General features: G+C 61.9%; 1 protein-coding gene across 1 annotated transcript in view; it reads right to left on the bottom strand.

Moving 5' to 3' along the window:
- Window positions 1-8,599: 8,599 nt before the first annotated feature.
- IGFN1 (immunoglobulin like and fibronectin type III domain containing 1) overlaps window positions 8,600-22,532 on the bottom strand; it is a 25,632-nt gene continuing 11,699 nt past the window's right edge. The window contains exons 13-25 of the mRNA XM_019637998.1: window positions 19,339-22,188; window positions 18,752-18,876; window positions 17,942-18,083; window positions 17,312-17,611; window positions 16,567-16,866; window positions 15,946-16,119; window positions 15,144-15,272; window positions 13,944-14,246; window positions 13,081-13,166; window positions 11,532-11,727; window positions 10,576-10,875; window positions 9,975-10,301; window positions 8,600-9,147 (exon numbers count right to left, since the gene is read on the bottom strand). Of these exons, the coding sequence (XP_019493543.1) occupies window positions 9,134-9,147; window positions 9,975-10,301; window positions 10,576-10,875; window positions 11,532-11,727; window positions 13,081-13,166; window positions 13,944-14,246; window positions 15,144-15,272; window positions 15,946-16,119; window positions 16,567-16,866; window positions 17,312-17,611; window positions 17,942-18,083; window positions 18,752-18,876; window positions 19,339-22,188 (5,246 nt within the window). The 3' untranslated portion in view covers window positions 8,600-9,133. The remainder of the gene's footprint in view (window positions 9,148-9,974; window positions 10,302-10,575; window positions 10,876-11,531; window positions 11,728-13,080; window positions 13,167-13,943; window positions 14,247-15,143; window positions 15,273-15,945; window positions 16,120-16,566; window positions 16,867-17,311; window positions 17,612-17,941; window positions 18,084-18,751; window positions 18,877-19,338; window positions 22,189-22,532) is intronic.

Below are 22,532 nucleotides of genomic sequence, written 5' to 3'. Positions count from 1 at the left end.
CGTGGTCCCAAACAGAAACTCTGCCTACTAAAAATAACTCCCTATCACTCCCCCCCTCCCAGCCCCCCGACAACCACCCTTCTACCTCCTGTCTCCGTGAACCTGACTATGTGAGGTCACAGACGTGGGATCACACAGCACTTGTCCTTCTGCGACTGGCTTATTTCACTGAACACATTCCAGGTCCATCCACATGGCATGCGTGTCAGGACGTCCTTCCTTCTCAGGCCGCACAGATCCCGTCAGCATCCCGCTAGACCACACGTGTGTGCCCGTCGTCAGTGGGCACGGGGGCCGAGCCCGCCTTTTGGTTACTGGGAATAACACAGCTGTGAACGTGGGTGTGCAGGTATCTGTTTGCGTCCCTGCTCTCAGTTCTCTGGGGTTTGTACCCGGGCCTCTCTGGGCCGCTTCCCCCCTTTTTGCTTCTGGCTTTGTCTCCCAAGTCCCACCCTTGCCTCTTCTAAGTCCACTGCCACTCGTGAAGGCCACGTGAGAGCCGCGTGGTGGACGAGCCCAGGCTTTGGGGGGCACAGGGGGTTTTGTTTCTGTCGTGGAAGTTCACCAGCTGTGACCTTGGACAAACGCCCGTAATTCCCTGAACTTCAGTGTTCTCCTCTATAAAAGGCAACTAATGAAAACTCACTTGTAGAACAGTTTTGAGAGGATAAGGGGGCAGATAAGTGGAAGGGCCTGGCACACCGTGGGTGGCCTTTGTTGGGGCAACTTGGCGGGGAGCACTTTCCTCAGCAGGGGGGTTCAAGGGGTGCAATTCTGCAAACTGCACCAGGAGAAGATGGCACAAGCAAAACCCCTTTCCCAACTGAAATAACCCCGAGGCTTTTGCTCCTGTTAAATTAGCAGCAGGCAGGCTCTTGGCATTTCGCTAGCTATGTTTTCTCAGTAACCTCAATTTTCTTGTTGCAACTTGAACACCGTTTCTCTGGTTTTGTCCCCAATAAGCTCCCAGAACTGTTGTGGAGAACCCTCTGTCATTATTGTTAAAAGTCGTCCTCTGATCAGCCGCGTGGAGCTCAGACATCCGGCAGGTTCTGGGAACAGAGCAGATGAAACAGGGCCGTTGTCTCTGGGAGGCTGCGGGAAGGAGGGAGCGATGCACGTGTGGGAGGCAACGCCGGGAACCGTGCAGGACAAACGTGGCGCATCCCCTTGATATCAAAGCACACGGAGGGCGTGGACAAAGCCGGTCATGTTAGCATAAGCGGCATGAAAAAGAAAGAGCACAGGGCTAGGAAAATACCGGCGGGGCAGGGAGACGGGGCGGGAGGGCTGGAGCTGAAACAGGAGGCTGGTCCGTGGAAGGAAACCTCAGCTAAAAGCAGAAGCACCACCCTCACCCACGTTTTATGTTTTAGAGAGAGAGCACGTTAATGCAATACGAATTCACACTCTTAATCAAAGGAAGTGAGATGAAAAGAGATTGCAGGTGAGGAAGACAAATTGGGAACTAAATACAACCCCGTATCTAGGAAAAGATTGAGGAACAAGAACCCATAAGGTTAAACATAGAATGGGACAAAAGGCAGGAAACCACCGACATCAACGCAGAGAAAAAGGGACGGAGAAGAAAAGCAATTGGAGGGAAGAGATGGGTTTGAAGGACAAAAAAAAAAAAAATCGGCCGATCTAAGAATAATTAATATTCCTGAAGTGGAGAACCAAAGAAATGAAACAGAAAACAGAGATATTGTACAGAAAAATTTCCCTTAAATGAAGGACTGAATTTTATGATGGAAAGGGCACATAGCATACCAGGAGAGAGAGAGAACAAAAAAATACAGGATGGTCAGCACCAAGGCATATCCTGTTTAAATTACTGAACTTCAAAATATGAAAAGTTTCCAGGTTTTCGGGCTGAGAAAGACAAGTCATCACAAGAGGGAAAACACACGTTAGCCTCAGACTTCACCTTCAACGCCGGAACCCCATGAAGTGATGTCCACAAGACACAGAGGGAAAGAAAGCGGGAGGCACCCTCCGGCCTGAGAGCCTGGTCTTAAAAAATACTGACCGGGAAAGGCAGAAAACCACGAATGTTTCAATCAGAAGGAGACAGGAAGAGAGAACCCAGAAGACAGGGCAGGTGGTGAACAGTGTATCATTTAAATACAGAGTTGTGACACAGCAGAATATAAACCTTTAAAACTTCCAACAAACTGGATATTATGTAAGCAACAAAAGTCAGCACGTGGGCGAAGGGGACCGCAGGGAGCCCCCCATAGCCCCTTAGCCCCCAGTCAGCTGGTCTCGCTGTCGACAATGAAAGCATAATTAAAAACAAACAAAAAAAACGATGACTACAACCTTTGAAAAGGATTTTGAAACCTAATTTGTTTTCTTATCCTTAGAAGGATCTCCTAGGCACAAATATCTCTTGTGGTTAAGAAACATTTATCCAAGGTAGAATAATGCCTTCAGCTTTCTTTTTCTTTTTTATTATAAATACAAATAAACTTTACACTTCCGTATTTTAAAAGCAGGTAACGTCTGATCCTGTTCTTACACAACTGTTTCTGTTTGTCATCTACCTTCCGTTCTGTGTTCACGCTTAGAGATACATCAGGATTGATGTTCCCCAAATATTGATATTGGTTATTTCCCGGGGGTGAGGTCTGGCTTGCTGTATTGCCTTCTATTTATGGATTCTGTGCTGTTTGAATTTTTTATAATAAGCATGTACCATTTTGACCCCTCCCCCCCCCCAAAATCATCAAAATTATGACTTAGAAACGTGAAAGGTTCGAGTGCGCGTGGCTTAAAGTGAGTGCCAGGGTTGGGGGTGGGCGGGCTCATTGGCGCCTACAAGCCCCATCTGTGTCTGATGGCAGGGAGGTGGGACACAGGAGGACGTTTCTTGGTGGAGCCGGCGTTTGAGCTGGACCTTGACGAACGGGCATCTGTTGTGCCAGGCGTTTTATGAATTATCTTAGCCTTCTGAGGTCTGCGGAGTAGGTAGTATCATGTCCATTTGATGGTTGAGAAAACTGAGGCCAGAGTAGAAAGCAAACGAAGAACATGGGAGACAGAGCACAAAGCGCAGGCCGGCTAGGAACCCAGTGCAGCCAAAAGGCCAACCAGCAGTGCTGGGACCTGGCCTCCCGGGCGCAGAGCTCTGAGGGGCAGTATGTCCTAGGCGGAGTCAGAGAGGACCTCGTGACTGTGTGAACGCAGCAGGGACTGCCCGCGGAGCTGGAGCGAAATGGCAGTGAGGCTGGACAGGGGAGGGAGCCGTGGCGGTGCCACGACAGACAGCCCTGGGCACTGGGCCCAGCCCGGGTCAGGCGGCAGGTCCTCCGTGGAGAGCCGCCGGCTCAGGAGAGGAAGCGTCGGGAAGGCTTAAGCCAGAGAGCAGCCAAAGGTCATGGTGGTGACTCTGCCCACTGACCTGCAGGCAGAGACTCAGCTCTTGACAGGGTCATGTTCTCCCACCTCGTGGCTCTGGGGGCCTCCCAAGGTCATTATCATTAATTACACAGCAAGTGGCAATAAAATGGCCTGGGTCTTCCTCATCTTCCCCCGAGCCAGGGCCTTGGGATCCACAACACAAGGGCTCCGTTTTGAGCCACTGGCCTTGCTGTGTCTGGCCTTTTCCAGCCCAGCTGACCATCGTGGCAGAGGAGTCCTGCCCTCCACATCCAGCCCCATGACACTGACCTTGGGCAAGCTGCCCCCATCACTCTGACCTTCGAAGCTCATCCCTAACCCCCAGGACTCTAAAACCCCCTCATGGGACACACTAGAGGTCAAGACCAGGGGCCTTGAAGTCCAGTAGGTGTTACCTGCCTCACGGCTCTGCCACTTCCGAGCCTCGTGACAGGCCGAGGACCTTTCCTCTCAGAGGCTCTGCTTCCTCAGACATGAAGGGGATGACATTGTCTGTCACGAGCATCCAACGGGATGGCACACGGATGCCGGCCTACCAGGATGGGCCCAGAGCGGGTTCTGCTGACGCAGGAGTCAGGGCCCCACCACCTCTCCAAGGCCAGCGTAGTGGGCTGGCCTCCCGGGGCAGTGTTCAAACAAGCCTCAGATGTCAACTCCCTGGAATGGACGGGGGGGGGGGTTCAGCTCCCCCGTTCCGGGATCCTGTGGGCCAGGCAGGCGCCGTGTCAGGGGTGAGGGGGAACATGAGCTGTGGGCAGAGCTTGGAGACCGTGGTGAGTAGACTCAGGCTGGACCCTGGGATCTCAGCAGACTTGCCCCAAGCCCCCGGGGGCCTCTGCCACCACCAGGACCTCCAGAAACCCCTCTTCTAGGGAGAGTGCTGGGGCCCTGAGTGCAGGGAAGGCAGATCAGTCGAGGGAAGGCTTTGGAGGGACTAATGGCAGCTGGCGCCAGGTGCTAGAGGGACACAGAGGCGGTCGTGCCACAGGCCCTGCCTTCAGGTTGCTGGTCTCAGGGAGGGAGGGGCTCTTGGGGGGTAGGGGGTGGCTGGACATGTGCTGTGTGTTGACTTCTGTGCCTTTATCAGAACTCATCAGAAGGACATTGAGGCCTGTGCTTGCGCTTTTACGTAAAACACACCTCAACGGCTAAAAACAGCCATCGAAGGAGAGACTCGGGGAGGGAAATTTACACACGGGGCCAGCCATGGCACAGAGGCAGCCTGAGAAAACTGGGAGTGACGGGAAGATTCCCGGCCCCGAAGCCGAGGCCGGACACACCCACCTGCGTGTGCATTTTTACCAGAATCTGTGCTGCACAGGCCTCGCTCCAGGGCGCAGGCCGCACAAGCCCTGCCCTCCCTGGCCAGGTTAACTCACTCTGTCCCCTTCCGGTCCTTGTCCCCACCCTCGGGGCCTGGTGGTGAGCTGGGGAAAGCTGACCCCAGTCACAGAGGGAGCATTTGTCCACTTGCAGCTTCATTGCCCTATGGCTCGCTGACTGGTCCCTTCCTCCAGAGGTCCACTGCCTCTGGGGACACTGGGGGCAGTCACAGGACACTGGCAGAGGGGGCTCTGGGGAGCCCTCCAGGGGCTGGGCCGCCCCAGATGGCAGGGCGTGAGCTCCCAGGGGCTTGGCGCGGCGGGCTGGGAGTATGTCTCATCGCTTGGGAAGCTGATGCAAGCATGAACAGCTCCCCTGACGCAGGTGGGGGGAGGGCGGGGGCTGCTGCTAGGGGAGCAGCTCGCTGTCCCAGGGCTGCCTTGCCAGTGCAGGGGATGAAGGAAGACCCCCAGTGAGCCCCCCATGGACCCAGCACGCTTCTCCAGGGCGTCCAGAGCCACAGCCTGGCCCGGCGTCCTGGTGGGGCAGCTCCCCCACCTGGCTGTAGAATGGAAGGCTCCTGGGTGGCAGCTCCCTGAGCAAGGCCAGGCCTGGGGGAGAGGGTTTCCCTCGCCACGGCCCCCAGGAAACAGTGCACACTTCTCACCTGCAACGGGTGAGAACCCCCCACCCCCACTCCCACTTCCTGGGGCCAAAGCCATCCCCTGCCTTCCTGAACCTCATGTAATGGCCGTGATGTACCTGGTGGGTTCTCACCACCTGGTAACGGGACAAGCCCAGCTCCCCCAGCTCCAGGGGGAGGCCAGCACCTCCCCCCAGAGAAGGGATAGTCGGGCCACAGGCAGACCCAGTTCCAGGGGCTGCTGGGAGCTTGGCAGCGCTGGTGATGCTGTCCAGATGACCCAACAGGGACCCCCTCCCTAATCACTGAAAAAAAACAAAAAAATCTCAGGAAAGAAATGGAACACGGCAAGCTCCACTGAGCTGGGGCCTTTCCCTCCCTAGCAAGCGAAAGCGGGGGTGGGGGGCTCACCTGGGCCTGCAGGACCATCAAAGTACAGCCCAGGGCCCTGCTGCCCCCAGGCAGGCTGCCCCTCGCACACTGCCCCCACTCCCAGCATCTGGACTAGGAGTGGCCGCCGCACAGGGACCCTGCTCAAGGCAGGTTGGGGTGGGTGGGCTCCTCCTTAGTGACCCAGCGTGAGCCAAGAGGGTGCCCTCAAGTCCCCCAGCCTGGAGAACAGGCTCCTGAGTGTGGGAACTGTTTGCGTGGTTGGGGAGAGGTGAGGGGGACAGACGGACAGGGCTGGGTTTCGGGGTGAGCGTCCCCATAGGGAGGAGACTCCACAGAGGACGGTCAGGGTGGGCTGTAGGGTTTGGGGTTTGTGGGTGGCTGGAGCTGGCAGATGGCGGCCTAGGGCAGATGCCACCACTCTGCTGTGAGGAGCCCTCCTGGACAGCTGTGTGCGGACAGCTTACCACCAGGCTGTCCCTGCAGCCAAGTCTGGAGAAACACCTGTCCCCTGCGCCCAGCCTGCACCCCACGCCCCAGGCACCTCACCCAGGACACTATGTCCTCAGATGCAGCACAGCTGTCAGCAGCTAAGGCTGCACCCAGAGGTGCCTCCCTCCTGACCAGCCTGCCAGCTCCCCAGCTGAGGTGGGCCAGGCGGAGGGACAGCGCCCTCCTGTACCAGCCATGGGGTCGTCATGCCAGGCAGCTGATGCCAGCTCCAGGTCCGAGCCCCTGGCTAGGCCTGGCCTCAGTTTCCTCTGCCAGCAGCCGCGTTCGCTCTTCCTTGGCCATGGCTGTGCCCTGTCCCTGACGGGACTCTCTGCAGTCCTGTCTAGGCCGTGGGAGTCCAGGCTCTGAGGGGGCTCACTCCGGCTGAGCCCTGGCGCCACTCCTGGACCCTCAGAGAGACCCCAGCTTTGGACCCAGGAGGGAGAGAGAAGGGTGTGCTGTGTGGGCCTGGCCTCTGCTCTACCCTGTCCCCCAGCGTCCAGCAGCGGGGAGAAGGAAGGACTCTGGCATCTGGCCCAGGACCCAGGAGGGCCGGTGCTGCCAAGGAGAGGCCAGATGGCCAAGCAGGCCCAGGCAGCAGCAGGGAGGGGAGATGCACAGCTGGGCCCCGATGGTCTCGCCCACTGTCGCCACTGACCGTCCAGGACGCCCAAATCTGCAAAGGTCCTGCCTCCTGACCTCCACTCTGAAGTCCCTCCCAGTGACACCCAGGACCTGAGTCCCGACCTCCAGGAGACCCCAGGCTGTGGGTCTGGCCAGGCTGAGGACCATGGAGGGTGGCGAGTCAGGCCAGGACAGGGCTCCTGGGTTCAGCACGGAGTTCCCCAGAGAGACCTGAGGCAGGGCACAGAGGGAGGGAGAACCTGCTGGTGCCCACCGCCAGCCCTGCTTCAGCCCGCCGTCCATCCCTCACCCTGTGCCCGCCTGTCCTGGCGGTCCCCAGGTCACACACTTTCCCGGCAGCTTGCGCTGCCACCTGGTGGTCGGGTCTGGGATGGCAGCTGCTTGACTCAGGAGGGAGCTGAGGCCTCACCTGTCCCCTCGCCCCTCGCCCCTCCTGCCCGCCTGCCAACAGGAGTTATGCCTTCCGCTCCTCACAGGGATTGGGGAGAGGCTGCTGCCGGCTCCAGCCCGAAGTGCTGGGTCCCCACTGCCCATGTGGCAGGCATCCCGGGGCGGAAACGCACATCCTGGAGAGATGGACTCGCGTGAAAGGCACGAGGGAAGCCCAGCCCCGGCTCGGCCAGCGAGCACCGCTGAGGAAGGGACGGAGCGGGCACAGAAACGGGACGCACCCAGGGGTCCCGCCAGCCTCTCACGTTCCGGGAACCCCTCTCTTATGGCCCAGTTTTGGCCTCTGTGGGAACAGGACCAAGATGGGAGAGGAGTCCCCAGGAGGACGGGTCCTGTAGGTCCCCCTGGTGGGGGCCGTGAACACAGACGAGGCTCCTGGCCCGTCCGCCTGCCTCAGGGGCCACTCTTGGTCTGTCGGGCTGGGCGGTTGTCTCCCCTTCTCCCCGGGTCATCCTCCGTCCCTCAGGACTTGTGCCCCCCCCCCTTCCTGGGTCTGACCCCTTCCTCGGGTGAAGGGGAGGCAACCAGGGGCCTGGATGGAGCAGACTGTCCCAGCTCCTTAGGGGACCTTAGGCCTTGGAGTCCACATACGGGGAGAGGGCGGGGCTCAGCCTTCCCAGGGCTCCCTCCTCCTTCGGGCCCTGGGGACCCCCAACATTTCCTGGGTGCCTGGGAGTTTCAGGGCTTGCGGACAAGAGGGGACAAGGCCTTCCTGCAGTGGGGGTGTGGCACACAGAGGTCCTCCCGGGAAAGGCAGGTGCCCCTCCCGTCTGTGACCCGGGGCAGTGGGGGCAGTGGAGAAGGTGAGGGGGGGCCCCAGAGCCCTGAGTGAGGGTCAGGTCCCCATGCATTTGACGGTCTCTCAGCCCCTTCCGACAGGGGCCCCCAAGCCTCTCTGGAGCAGGATTTCGCCAGCCCAGGCTCTCTGTGGGGACTGATAGTCACCTGGACCTGTGCTCCCCATATACGTGACACCACGGAGCCACCAGCTCTGCTGCCCACAGGGCTTCTGCCAGACAGCGGCGTGCAGGAGATGGGCCTGGAGGAAGGGCGGCCGCCCCCCCCCAGACCCCCCCGACTGCCCCCAGCTTCCTCCGCTGGAACCCAGGCACGGGCCTGAGCTGCAAGAAGACCCAGTTCCGATGGCAGCCCGGCTTGCCCGCCAAGCCAGAACCCACCCGCTCCCGTAGCCGGAGCCGGGGCTAAAGGCTCTGCTGTGAGACTCTTCCCCCCAACACACCAACCTCCAGCTCATTTGCAAATGATTTGCCTCTATTTGCCTAATGTTTTAATGAAGAAAAGTACAGAAATCACCCCACACGCGTGCCCTCCGTGCCCCGGGCCCCACCCAGGTCCGGGCACCTCCCTTCCGCTCCTCTCTGTGGTCACAGCGGGCCCAGCGCGTCCCCCACAGGGGGCGCGGCCTAGGAGAGGAGAGCTTGGCCTCCGTCCTGCAAGCGGGGCCTCCCGGGTCTCCTCAGGTGGAGAGGAGAGAGGCCACATGGTGGGAGTGGGTCCCTGGCACCCCGTTTGTGGCGTAGCTTGGGGTGGGGAGGCCAAAGGTCGCCCGTTCTTCTTTTCCTTCCCCAAGGACTCCATGGCCTCCTGGTGAAACCTCCCAGAAGCCCCTCACCCCCATCTCCCTGGGGTTCTGGGCACGGCCGGTGTCCTCCATCTGTGGGGCCTGGCTCTCCAGGCCAGTGAGGGTGTCGGGAGTGCGGCGTCAGGCATCTGTCATCATCGTGGCCGTGTGGCCGGGCAGGGCCATCCCAGGGTGAGGCGGAGCTAGGAGCTGGGTTCTGTAAGACACAGGGCCCCAGGGTATGTGGCCGGTCCCACAGGGGCAGCTGCCCACCCCCAGGTCAGTGGTGACGGCCGTGCAGCAAGGGGGCTGGACCTGGGGCTCTGCCACCAGGGCTGTGGGTTCCCATGCACAGCCGCCATGTGCTCTCTGGGCAAAGGCCTTCCCCGGGCCCTTGGGCAACCCTGACCACCCAGACCCCAGGCTCCCACACAAGCTGGGCCTCTGAGAGGCTCCCTGGGTGCCTGGGACAGACGCCGCAGAGAGCGCCCGGGTCCTGGGCCAGGCCCGAAAGGCTGCTTTTCTGAACAAAGCTCAATTCTGAATCATTAAAAATGTTAGGGGTTATTTAGTTGTTTGTGTATTTCGGCTCTTTAACATGTAAGATGTTAAAGTGCTGTTGGGGAAAAATGTTCTCTTATTAACACGTGTTATTTGCTTTACTTAGGACAAGCTCGCCAATGAGAGAATCAGCTTGGCTTTGGGGCACTAAATGTTCGAATCGGGGCATATTTATGAAGGAACGACATGAGAGGCCTCGCTGTTTCCTGTGGAAACGTATTGCAAGGCACCCTGGCAATCGGAGGTGGGTGACGTGGAGCCCCTTATGCCACGGGGTGCCCATCAGTGGTCTTGTCCAAACTTCACTTTCCAGATGGGCAAAGCAGGGCCCCCAGATGGCCAGTGATGGCCAGGTTCAAGGGCAGAGTCCATGGGCAGCTACGCAGAGAGCCCTGACATCCTATCCAGGCCCGATCTCTCTAGAGCTGACAGGCCCCTGAGGGCCCCCCGAAGGCAGCCATGTGGCCAGGGCGGCACCTTTACCTGTGACAATGAGGGTGGCTGTGCTGACAGCCTGGCCCAGCGTGTTCTCAGCCACTGCCTTGTACTGGCCGCTGTCCTTGGGGGAGACGCTGGGGATGACCAGGGAACACACGCCCAGCATGTCGGTGCTGTACACCCCAGAGTTCCCCGCCAGGCTCTGGTCGTCCTTGAACCAGGTGACGTGGGGCTGGGGCCAGCCGCGCACGGCACAGCTCATGCAGCACTCGCAGCCGGGCGGCAGCACGTGGGGCCGCAGGCCCACCAGGAACCAGGGCTTCTGGCTCAGGTTGGGCTCCCGGTAGCTGGGCACCTTCACCGTGAGCTTGTCTGTGGTGAAACCCAGAGAGGAACAAGAGGGTCAGAAGGTGACAGGCTGGCAGGGGCACCGCCGGGCAGAGACACCCGGTGGGACTTGGCGCCTTCCTGCACATTTGGCCCCCCAGGCTTGGCTCACTATTTTATCCTTTTCTATAAATACTTTGGGGCTTTTTTTTTTTTCTATAAGCTAACACACATTCACTGTGGACAAATTAGAACACAAATTAGACCCTGGGTCCAGCTATTCACAGAGACTTTGGGGCCCGGGGCTTGCGGAGCTCACCTCGCAGCCGTGGGATGCACCAGGGCTGGCTGGTGTCCGAGGGCATGCTGGCGCCCAGCTCATTCTTGGCCACCACGCGGAAGTGGTACTCGTGGCCGGGGACGATGCCCAGCAGGGTGAAGCGGTTGGTGTGGACGCGTTCGGCCACCTCGCGCCAGGAGCCGTGGCTGGAGGAACGTGTCAGCACCGTGTAGTGCAGAGGGATGCCCCGGGCCTCGTCCGGAGACGGCTCCCACTCGGCAGTCACCGTCCCAGGCACGTTCTCCTGCAAGCTGATGGGCCCGGGGGCCTGCGGGTAATCTGTGGGAGAGAGGCCCGAGGGAACCGAGTTGGGGGGGACCCAGCAGGGCACCTGACAACACCCCAGGCTCCTGCGTGGCCCTCCCTGAGTCCCCACGTCTCCTGGGGGACAGTCTTGCTGTGCAGGAAGCTGGAGCCAGAGAGAGCTCACGGGGCCACAGTTCTCTCTGGAGGGCGGGGACCTCACTTTGGTTTCTAGTAAAATGACTCAGGATACAGACAGAGTGGGTCTTTCATGTCCACCTTACAGAGCCCTTTGTTAATTGTTCATCCCCTCCGTGTCCCGAGACTCCTCCTGGGTGGGGTGGGCGTGCAGGACACGCTGTGGGGTTAGGGGGGGAGGGCAGGCTTCGTCTCCACAGGGACCACAGACAGCTGTCCCCGCAGTGACCATGTGTGTTCACTGACTCGGAGTGAAGACTAGCAGAGGTCGGCTGAGGGGCTAAACTGCCCCCGAGTTCCTGAGGCAGAAGAGTGAGTCCCCGGTTCCCCCTCGGCCTCTCCTCCTTTCTCCCTTCAGCGCCTACAAGGTTGGGGTGCGGCTACCTGACACCCAGGCCTGGTAGAGCAGCCGAGACCTGGGACCAGGCCAGACAGAAGCCCCACGCCTTGGTAAGTGGCCAAGCGTCCAGAGCCCCAGCCCAGGCCCGCCTCACCTGCCACCCTGAGCTGGAAGGAGTAGGTGGCCTCCTCCCCGTGCAGGCCCCTCAGCACCACAGTGTAGAAACCAGTGTCCGAGAGGCTGGCCGCGGGAACCAGGAGCTGGGTGAGGCCGTCCTTGCTGGAGGTCACGTTTCTCTTAGGCAGGGGCAGGCCGTCCTTCAGCCAGGTCACCTCCGGCATGGGGGCCGCCTGAGGGACGAGGAAGGAAAAGTGAGGCAGGGTGATCTGGGGAGACCACGACACTGACCCCTGAGGGGCGAGGAGAGGCTCTGGGGGGGGGCGGTCCTGGCTGGGACGGGGACGCAGGTGGGAATGGGGGGGCAAAAACGCCAAGTGCCCGCAACGCCACGCCCATGCAGACATCTGGATTTTATTCTGCAGGAAAACATCATCAGAGCTGGGTGCACACGGCAGGGGTGTGGGGACGAGATGGGAGTGAGGCGGCTCATGCAGAGGTGAGTGCTAGCCACCTGACGCTCAGGACTTGGGGGCCCCAGCGGCTGTCCAGGAGGGGCTTATGGTGGCCTGGCACACGCAGTGATGACCCTGACCGGGGCGGGGATGGTCACGCCGCCAGTGCCCCTGTGAGGCCCTCAGCACGGAGCCCTCTGGCACCAGTGTCAAATGGGGGTGTGAACAGTGACTTACCCACAGGGATGTTCTGAGGACCCAAAAGTTAATACTACAAGGAAAGCACAGCTATGGGGACCAGATCACAGCAGACGCTTGGCATGTGTCACGCATTTCTGCCACTGTTGTCACTGTCACTGTTACGGTCTCATATAGCTCAGAACGTGTAATTTGGACTTAGGCCTGGGTTTGGGTGTCGCTCTGCCACCTGTGCGCTTCCCACACAGGTGGCGATGGTGACAGTGACGGTTTCCATGACAACGGGCAGTGCGTGCTGGGTGCTGGCCACGTGCTGGCACTGTTTATGGGCTTTCAATGTATTGTTTCCTCGAAATCTCAGAACAATCCTTTGAGATAAGTTGCTATCACCGCCCCCATCTGACAGGTGAGGAAGTTGGAACACAGAGGGGTTAAGAGATTTGTCCAAAGTTAAACAGCTTGCCAGCGATGAGGCGGAACAGTGAACCTGGTCTGTGCTTCCGACCGCTACCCTGTACTACGATACTAGGAGACAGGCGGTGTTTGCTGAGGGCCATCCTGAGTCATGTGCCGGTCACGTGCTTGCACAAAATACATTCTGACGTCAAAGGGGGTGGTCCATGCTGTAAACCCCCCAAATTCCCAGACTCCAGAGAAAGTGGGTGCCCTGGTTTGGAAGTACAGTCCCAGGAGCTACCACCAGAGGGCGCTGCAGACCAGAGCAGACCGGCTGCCCGGTGGCCAGGTGAGGGCGGGACCTTCCAGGAGGACCCCCCTCCTTCCTTCCTTCCTCACGCTGGCCTGATGTCCAGCATCAGCCCGGGCCCCTGACTGGGGGCCAGCAGGGAGCAGAGACAGACGAGAACCACAGGGCTGAGCCTGGCTCCCGTGGCAGCTCTGGGTCCCCTCCCCACCCCCATTCGATACACTCACTTCAAAGGAGAGAGGCACGCGGATGGTGTCCCCGACTCTGACCATCAGCGAGTCCTTGAAGGCGTCCGTGAGGAACTTGGGACTCACTGGAACACACAAGACGGCTTGTCACCTCCCTTTGCAGTTGGGCCCCAGCCCCTGGTCACCAACCAGGTGGGCTGGAGGGGGAAGGCGGGGCCGGCCGCCCTGATGCGGAGCCTGCACTGGACAGGCGGCTCTGCAGGAACCCAGGGGGAGTTGGGAGGGGGGGCTCGGGGGAGCACAGGAGCCGGTGGGGAGGTGCTAGTGGGAGAGGGACGGGGGCTGAGAAAGGAAAGCCGTCGGACAGGGTTCGACCTGCGCAGAAAGGACGCTGGAAAAGTCACCCAACGCTTCCTTGTGCAGGTGAGGCGGCCCCTGATCTGAGGCAGGGAGTGACCCGCCTGAGACCACAGGGATGGGGCAGAGCCAGGCCGAGGCCCAGGGATTCCGGACTCGGGTGCTTTTCACTGTTGCCCAGTGTCAGCTTGGGTTGAAGATGGGTCCGCTGTGTCCACATGAGAGCCCAAGGAGCAGGACACCCCACCGTCCATAACAGGAGGCCGGGCATCCTCCTGTCTGAGCGTGAAGCTCACGTGGGGTTCCTGGTTTAATCCTGACCGGCCACGACCAGTGGTGTCACCCAGGGCAAGGTCCCTTTGACCTGTCTCCTTGTCTGTACGCTGGGGGTACAGACATTTAATCTTGCAGGATTTTTATGAGTTGCAACGAGAAAATATGGGTGCTCAATAAGTGTCGCTTGATTAAACTGGGGGCTCAGCGAGATCAGGGGTGCTGCCCAGAGGCCCCTCTCAGGACGGGGAGCGCAGGGAGGCGGCACTCACCGGAAGCGGGCATGGCTTGTACTAACATGTCCAGCGCGGTGGACTGGCCGCGGCCCCCGTTGTTAACCGCTGTCACCCGCACGAAGTAGCTCTCTCGGTGCCGAAGCCCCTTGGCTGTGTAGGTGGTGGCGGGCACGGTGCCCAGGTGGCACGGGGTCCACTGGAGGCTGTCTGAGCTGCACAGCTCCACCACGTATCCCTGTGCTTCGTCGCCATCCTCGGTGTCCGGCGGGGCCCAGCGCACGGTGATGCTGGTATTCGACGTGTCTATGACTTGGAGGTCCCTCACGGGCCCGGGCGGTCCTGGCCGGGCACCACGGCAATGTCAGGAATGGCCCTGCCCTCTCCTGAGGGAGGCCCCTCACTGTGGCTAATGTGTGTTCCTGTGGGAGGCTGGGATCCTGCCTCCAGACCTCCCTGATCACCTCCCTGGAACCAAACCCTTACTCCATCCCACACTCGGCCTCAGCCGTGCACACAGAGCAGCGTTTCCAGGCTGCGTGCCTCGGAGTGAGGTCTTTGTTAGGTGTTTTGTGGCAAAGGTATGCTCTGCTCAGATTTGGGAATTCTGGATCAAACGAAGCAGGACGGGTGACTTTCCTGTGGGACTTGGGGATGTCACAGGCTGCACGTCAAACACCTTTGACCGCAGACCTTGCTGTCGCGGCCACTGTCACAATGTCTGTCGTCATCTCAGTACCCTGCTCTTCCTGAGACCAGGAAGCAGGGAAATGCTGTGCTAGGAAGTACCCACCTAGTCCTGGCACAATGCTGGTCGCCCAGCACGTGATGAGCAAACACTTGGTAGATGGGGAATTGGTGGTGGGGTTCCACTGTGAGCCCCCCCACCGCCCTGCCCCGCTGGGACAATACTCCCTCGCTCGGTGACTAGATGGTTACAGGACAGGACAGGTGGGCCAGCCTGGGGACTGACCTGCCCAGACGCTCACAAGGGAAATGACCTGGGGAGGGAACTCTTCTAATCCGCTTTGCCTGGTCCTTGAGTTTGTTTGAGCTCAGTTTGGGGACTTGGCCTCCCCCTAAGATATGCAAAGAGGACTTTGACCTGCAACTTGCAGTCCTCCTGGCTATTCCCTTCAGGACTGGCCCTGACCTGTGGCCTCCTGTCCTGCCCCGCTGGCTTCAGAGCCACCCCCTTCTTGCCACCACCACCCTCATTCTGGGTTGGCGTCCACTTACTCATGGGGTCCCGAGCAAACACGGCATCCGACGGGGGTCCAGGCTCCCCAGGGCCGGCGGGGGCCACGGCCGTGACCCGGAACTCGTACTGGCAGTCGTGCCGCAAGTCCCCCACTGTCCACTTCCGCTCTGCGGGAAGCCCACCCACATTAGCCCCACCGGGACAGGACCAGGAGATGGGGACGCAGAGGCTCGGTGCCCACGCATTCTGGCGGAGACCCAGCCTGGGGCCCTAACACAGCCCCCCGCCCCCCACCAGCCAGCAGGTGTGACTCAGCTCCCTTCAAGGCAGAGACAGCCCAGGAAGTCAGGGCCCCAAACCCCTGTCTGGTTCTGCCACCAACTTGCTGGGTGGTCGTGGACAAGTGCCCTAACCTCTCCTCTTATGGACGAGGATGCTAAGAACTACAGAAAAGTGAGCTGCGCGAGGCCAGGGCCGGACGGAGGGGCAGGGCTAACAGCTCCACGCCGGCCTCCATCCCGACACCCACTGGGCAGGCTTCCTGCCTGGGCACTGTGGGCATTTTAGACGGACGATTCTTTGTTGGGGACGTGGGGGCGGGAGGGTGCTGGCCTGTGTCACGTGGTGTCCAGCCGCATCCGGCCTCTTCGCACTGGAGGTCACTCCCCGTCTCCCCCCACTAAAGTTACGACAGCCCGATTGCCAGGCGTTGCCCCGTGTCCCCAGGGGCACAACCGCCCAGGTGAGACCCACTGCGCCAGGCCCACCTGGCGTGATGGTGACACAGGACCCTGGAGCCGGGGGGCCAGGGCAGCGTGGGACAGCCGGTCAGGCACTCACCAGACACAGGCTGGTCGGTCACTGCTGTCCAGGTATTGCTGCCTTTCTTGCATTTCTCTATCACGTAGCCCAGGATGTGGACACGGCCGCGGCCCCGAGGGGCCGTCCACGTCAGAGTGATGCCCCGGCTGGAGGCCGACAGGATGGTTGGGGCGGAAGGGGGCCCAGGGAGTGCTGGGGGCAGACAAAGTGCTGGTCAGCCAGAGGCCAAGGGGAGGTGCCAGCTCAGGGAGGTCCCGGGGGCGTCGGGCACGCCACTCTGTCCCTTCTGGGGAGTCTTGGGGACACTGTTCCAGCTGCTCAGGGAATGACGGGAACAGAGAAGCACTGTGGTCTAGGAGCCCAGCCAGCTCTGAGGCCCCTGACGGGTGGTAGGCACCTGGTGGAGGACAGTGCCAGCCCGCCAGGGTCCCGAGAGTGGGCTCTGCGTGTCCGTCCACCATGCCTGAACAGCCACACTTGGGAGAAGACCCCGTAAATCTTGCTCCCACATCCCAAGTGACACTGTGGGAGGCATCGCCATGGTGCCCTCGAAGGGCCTAAGACCCTGGTGTCCCTCTGCCTTGGGGCACAGTGGCGACCCCAGGACATCCCCCACCCCACCCCAAACTGTCCTCTCACCCTCAGGAGCCACCAGCACCTCCGCAGACTCCAGGGCCTCCCCGGCCCCCTCCGAGGTCACGGCCCTCACGCGGAAGGCATACTTCCTGCCCTGCTCCACCTGGGCGTCGGTGAAGGTGGTGCTGTCCGCGGGGGCCTCGCCCACCTTCAGCCACGTGCTCCGACTGGCCTGCCTCCTCTCCACCACGTAGCGCTCCACAGGCCGGCCCCCGTCGTCCCGAGGGGGCCGCCAGCTGAGGCAGACACCAGCCCCATGGCGGTCCTGCACCTCCAGGGGGCCCTGTGGGGGCTGGGGCTTGTCTGGGGGCCACCGAGAAGAGCAGGGAGAGAAGGGGGATCAGAGCAGCTGCAGGGGTGCGGTGCTGGACCCCCCCCCCATCAGCGGATAAGCCTGCAGTGGTTGGAATGCCCAGAGAGACTCGGGCAGGACTCAGAGGTGTCCCTGGTCCCCACCCCCATGCGCACACACCCAGGGGGGTGACTGGAGAGCACTGGCCTGGAGCCCAGTCCCCCACTCGGTGGCTGGTGTGGGCACCCGCTCAGCAATCCGGCCTCCCCTCGCTGGCCCCATTCCAGGCTGGGGCCACCTTCCCACCCAGCAGCTATGCCAGGGCTCCGAGGACCAGTACGGCCAGGCCCCGCTCCCAGCCCTTTACTTTCGGAACTGCCCCTCCCCACCCAGTCTGCGGGGAGGACAGGTGGGAGTAGGTGTGGGTGCTCGGGCCTTGGCTGGGGAGGCTCAGACCTATGACTTGCACGGTGAGCTCGGCCTGCACAGAGCCGCCCTCGCTTTTCAGCGTCACGCTGTACTGGCCGCCGTCCTTCCTTCTGGTGCTGGGGAGGCACAGCCGAGTGACGCCATCGCTCAGGGCCACCTGGGCGCCCCCGCGGCTGCCGCCCTCCACCTGGGCCCCGTCCTTCCTCCAAGTGGCCTGAACGGGTCGGTGACTCTGGAAGGGGACCTTCACTGTCAGCGGCTTCCCAGCCTTGACCACCAGAGGCTCCCTCAGTCTGTCTGTCACATTTGGAGCGATGACGGGGGGATCTAGACATGGGACAGCACAAGGGAGTCAAAGAGGCCAGGGCACCGGGCATCTGGGGGTGCGGAAAGAAGGACCCAGGGAAGGAAGTGTGGGCTAAGAGTCAGGACCCCCATCCCCCACCTCCTGAGGGCTAGCAGGGGCGGGGGGAGGTGGGGACAGTGGCCTCATTTGCAGCAGGAGGGACCAGGGACCAGGGACCTGACCAAGGACTTTCTGACAGGAATTTTAAAACCGTCTTCTCAGACAGGATGAGGTCAGACCCTGGCTGCAGACCAGCCACACGTTTTGGTGTTTGCACGTCACCCGGCAGGGAAGGGCGGGATGGGCCTCACCTTGGACGGTCAGGGTGGCCTCTGTCTTCTGGTTGCCAACGGCAAAGCTGTACTTCCCGGCCTGGGTCCACTGCACGTTCTCAATGATGAGCCTGTGCACCAGGCCATCCTGCTCGAAGACGAGCCCGTCCTGGGCGCTGAGCTAGAGGCAGGGTCAGAATGGAGCCGGTCAGCCCAGCCCGGCTCCTCCAGGCCCAGCTCAGCGTGGCCTCTCACTGACGCAGTTGCAGGGATCATGGTAACGGGCATGAGTGGAACGCTCAGCGCGTGCCGGGCGTGTGCTGACGCTGTCTGCTCTGTCCCTCCCTGAGTGGCCACTACAGCCTACGGCAGCGTGTGCCGTTATTAGCCCAGCCTATAGGTAGAGCCAGGGGTCACGTCAGTGCACGGGAAGCCAGGTCTCGTGGGCGCCAGGCCCCAGCTCTGAAGCGCTGTGACGTGCTTCCCCGAGACGACAGCCAGACGGAGGACAGCCGGCCGGCCCAGGGCCAAGAGATCCCGCCTGCTTGGGCTGAGAAGATGGCCTTTGTACCAGGCCTTAAAGGGCCTGAGAATTCAACAGGTGTTGGGCTGAGAAGCACTTGGGGCAGCGGCCGGAGAGTGAGAGGTGTGGGGTCCGGGCGCGCAGGACGCACATTGGTTCAAAATCCAGAGTATTGTAAACACACCAAGTTCTCGGCTATTTCAATTCCCAGGGTAGATGCGTGAGGAAACGAAGAATGAAAGCCTTCCCCTCCCCTCCCCTCCCTTCTCCTCTCCTCTCCTCTCTTCCTCTGCCCCAAACCCATTCGTAAAGGGAGGGGGCGGTACCTTGTCTCCATCTTTAAACCAGGAACCGGGTCCCAGGTCCCGGCTGAGGGTGCAGGACAGCACGGCAGCCTCTCCCAGCTGCACTTCCGTGTCAGCCAGGCCCTGGGAGAAGTGGCCCACAGGGGCTGAAGAGACACAGAGAGAGGCTGGGGACGGTCACTCAGGGGACCCCCCCAAGGCCCAGCCCCCAGGCCATGGCCTGCCCTGCACCCTGGATGGCAACCACAACCACTTCCTGCCAGCACAGCAAAGACCCTGTTCTCCCCCGCAGGGCCTAGGCTAGTGCAGGAGACGTGGGGTACAGGTGGACGGAGGGCACCTGAGTCAGAGATGGGAAGCAGGGTGACCCACGTTTCTGTGCTTTGCACATAGGGTGTCAAGACAGATGCCCAGGAGACCCCTGAGCCTCGCAGCCTGGATCCCACCTGCAAAGGAGGAAGAGGCTGCTTCTGGGGCTGGGAGGAGGCCCCCCAAAGTGGGAAGCCGTGGCAGGGATAAACGCCTGCCGCTGTAAGCAAAACTGGGAACGACCCAGGCACCCCCATGTGCAGGGCCCCCGGCAGAGCCAGCCAGCTCAGAAAACCTACCTCGGGCCTCCTCGGAGAAACCCCCAGCGTCAGGCTTGCGTCTGGACCTGGGACTCTGGGTGGCGTTGCTCTCCTGGCCACAGATGTCCGGCCTGCCGTCTGTGCCCGCTCTCCTGCCGCCAAGATGCCCCGGGGGCTTGCGGCTCCGGCCTTCGTGGAGACTCTCCCCAGGGTGGCCTGTGTCCTCTTCTGCAGGCAGCTGCCTCCTGCCTCTGGCCTCATCTGCTACCCCCCTCTCGGTGGCTCCAGCCTCGGCTTCTGACTGTGTCTGGGACCTGCGTCTGAGGAGGCCGTGCCTCCCGCCTGACCGGCCAGGCTCTCCTGCTGCCTGTCCCTCGTGCTCCTTCAGGGCCCCTGGACCGTGGGCCCTATCATTCGGGAACCCCTCGTCCTCCAGTGTGTCTTTCTCTCCCCTCTGCCTCCTGCTCAGCGGAGAGCCCGGGCCCCGGACGTCCCCGGATCTGTCTGCAGACTCTCTTCTGCCCGAGGGACCTTCTCGGCCGCTCCCAGCTCCACTCGAGTCCCCGAGGCCAGCAGACCTGCCCCTTCTAGGACCTGAACCCGTGCTGTCCAGGGCCCCTGGGCCTTGCCTCCCGCCAGCCTCTTCTCGGCCCGCAGCCCCCTCCTGGCCCCTGCGGCCCTCTGGCCCTTCCTGGGTTGCACTGGAAGTGGCATCCCCTCCTTTCAGAGAGCTGGACGCCCTGGAGCCCGGGAGCTGCCCCCCAGTTCCTGTGCTGCCTCGGCCGAGCCCCTGGTCTTCCCAGCCTGGGCCCCGAGCGCGGCTTATCTCTCGCCCGTCGGCAGACTCGGACGCAGAGCTGCCCCTTTCCTGGGGTGTCTGGCTACTGCCCAGAGCCTGGCCTGTGCCTGCCGGGCTCCCTGGTGCCGCTGCCAACCCCTTGCCTCCCGGCAGTAAGTCTTCTGCCCTCCGAGACGCCAGTCCTGCCTGGCCAGCAGCTCCACCCCTGTCTGCTGTCCCTGGGCTTGCTTTCCACGAGTCCCCGTCATGTCTAGATTCCAGAGCAGCTGTCTCTGCCCAGGTGTCACCCTCCACTGCCCCCCTACCATTGAGAGAGCCAGAAACCTGCACACCCCCTTGGTCTGCAGACCCACCCTCCCTACCGGGAGCCCCAGGGGACCGTGAGGTCCCAGAGCCATCTTGCCACTGTCTGGCACCTGCTTTTCCCCTTGACCCAACAGCCCCCAACTCCCCAGGGGTCCCTGAGGTTGCAGAGCCCCCACGGCCTTTCTCAGAGCCCTGCCCGTCTGCAGCACCCACAATGGCAGCTGTTCCTGCGCCCCCCCCAGGACCGGCCCCATCCACCAGCCCCATCCCTCTGCTCCTCTCTGGACCGCCCTGGGGGCCTGTGCCTCCGTGAGACGCCTCTGATGCCGCCCCGTGTCCTGACCCGTGCCCCATGGCGTCTTGGCCCCTGGGTCTCCCCTCGTGTCCCGTTCCAGCCAGTGAGCCTGCTCCTCCAGCCCCTCCGGAACCATCTCTGTAGCCCTTGTCCCCCTCCGGCCTCGCTTCCCCAGACCTTCCCGAGCCTCCCCTATGGCCTGCCTCGGCCCCTGACGTGGCTCCCCCAGACCCCCTTAAACCATCCTTATCACCTGCTTTGCCCCCTGATCCCATCCCCTCAGGTGCCCCCAAATCCTTCCAATGACCTGCCTCATCGGCTGACCGCATTTCCCCGGCACCCCCAATCCCGTCCCTGTAACCTGCCTCAGCCCCTGACCCCATTCCTCCCAGAGCCCCTGCACCATGTCCGAAGCCCAGCTCGGCCCCTGGCCCTGTCCCCCCACGTCCAAGGCTCCTTGACCCTCCTCCGTAAGCTGTCATGCCTCCAATGTGCTGAGGCCCCAGAGTTCCGGATCCATCCCCAGAACCCAGCCCATGGCCAGACCCGTGAGACTGCTGGCTCTCAGAGCTGAGCCCTGCGTGCAGGGCCTGTGCCTCGGGGCGCCTGGTATCGTCCCCTCCAGCTCCAGCTCCAGGGGCCCCAGCACCAAGGCCCCTGGCTCCATCCCCACCACTCGCTTTGCCCGCTGTCCTCAGAGACCCTGGTTCCACGGCTCCTGGACCCCCTTCTCCAAAGGCCCCCTTTGCTCCGGAGGCGTCTCCAGTCGAACCCTGAGGCCTTACTCTTCCAGAGCCCCCCGGTTCTGCCCCTACATGTCCCTCCCCAACAGTCCCCACTGTCCCCTGACTCCCTAAGCCACCATCGGAGCTATACTTTCCCCCAGGGCCAGCATCGCCCCTGCCTCTGGATGTGTCCCCAGCCGCTGGCTGTGTTCTGGTTTCACCCATGGGCCCTCCACCCGGGCCTCCTGGCCCGTTCTTGAGACCAGCGAGTCCGCCAGGCCCCCGTCCTGCAGGACCGTGACCGCCTTGGTTTCCAGGTACCTGTGAGCCCTGCCTGGAGGCTTCCCCAGACTCTGCTCCTCCAGGTGCCCCTGAGGCGACACTAGAGCCAGCACCACGCGCGGACCCCATTTCTCCTGGCGCCCCTGAGCCATCACCAGAACCGGCCCCATTTGCAGGACCGATCCCCCTAAAAAGCCCTGAGCCATCGGCACAGCTGGACCCCACTCCCCCCAGGTCCCCTGAGCCAGGCTTAGAGCCCGTTTTACCTCCGGGCCCCCCTCTACTACCCCACGTCCCGTTCCAGAAGTCTGGGTCAGACCCCATGGCTCCTGGACCGCGGGATACATCCGTGCCTCCCGGCGTCCCCCCTGAGCTCTGAGCGCCCTGGCCTGGGGAGCCAAGTAGCCTGTGGCTTCTGGCATCCACCTCCTGGCCAGACCCCAGCAGCCCAGCCCCCTGGGCACCACTCACACCCCCTTTCCCTCCACCAGACCCCAGCAGCCCAGCCCCCTGGGCACCACTCACACCCCCTTTCCCTCCATCGGACCCCCACAGCCCAACCCCCTGGGCACCACTCACACCCCCTTCTCCTCCACCAGACCCCAGCAGCCCAGCCCCCTGGGCACCACCCACACCCCCTTTCCCTCCATCGGACCCCCACAGCCCAGGCCCCTGGGCACCACCTACACCCCCTTTCCCTCTACCAGACCCCAGCAGCCCAGCCCCCTGGGCACCACTCACACCCCCTTCCCCTCCACCAGACCCCAGCAGCCCAGCCCCCTGGGCACCACCCACACCCCATTCCCCTCCACCAGACCCCAGCAGC

This window comes from Hipposideros armiger, unplaced genomic scaffold (assembly GCF_001890085.2).
Source record: "Hipposideros armiger isolate ML-2016 unplaced genomic scaffold, ASM189008v1 scaffold_37, whole genome shotgun sequence".
NCBI lineage: Eukaryota > Metazoa > Chordata > Mammalia > Chiroptera > Hipposideridae > Hipposideros > Hipposideros armiger.
The sequence above is the reverse complement of the archived record's forward strand: the minus strand, read 5'-3'. Positions and strand labels throughout refer to the sequence as shown.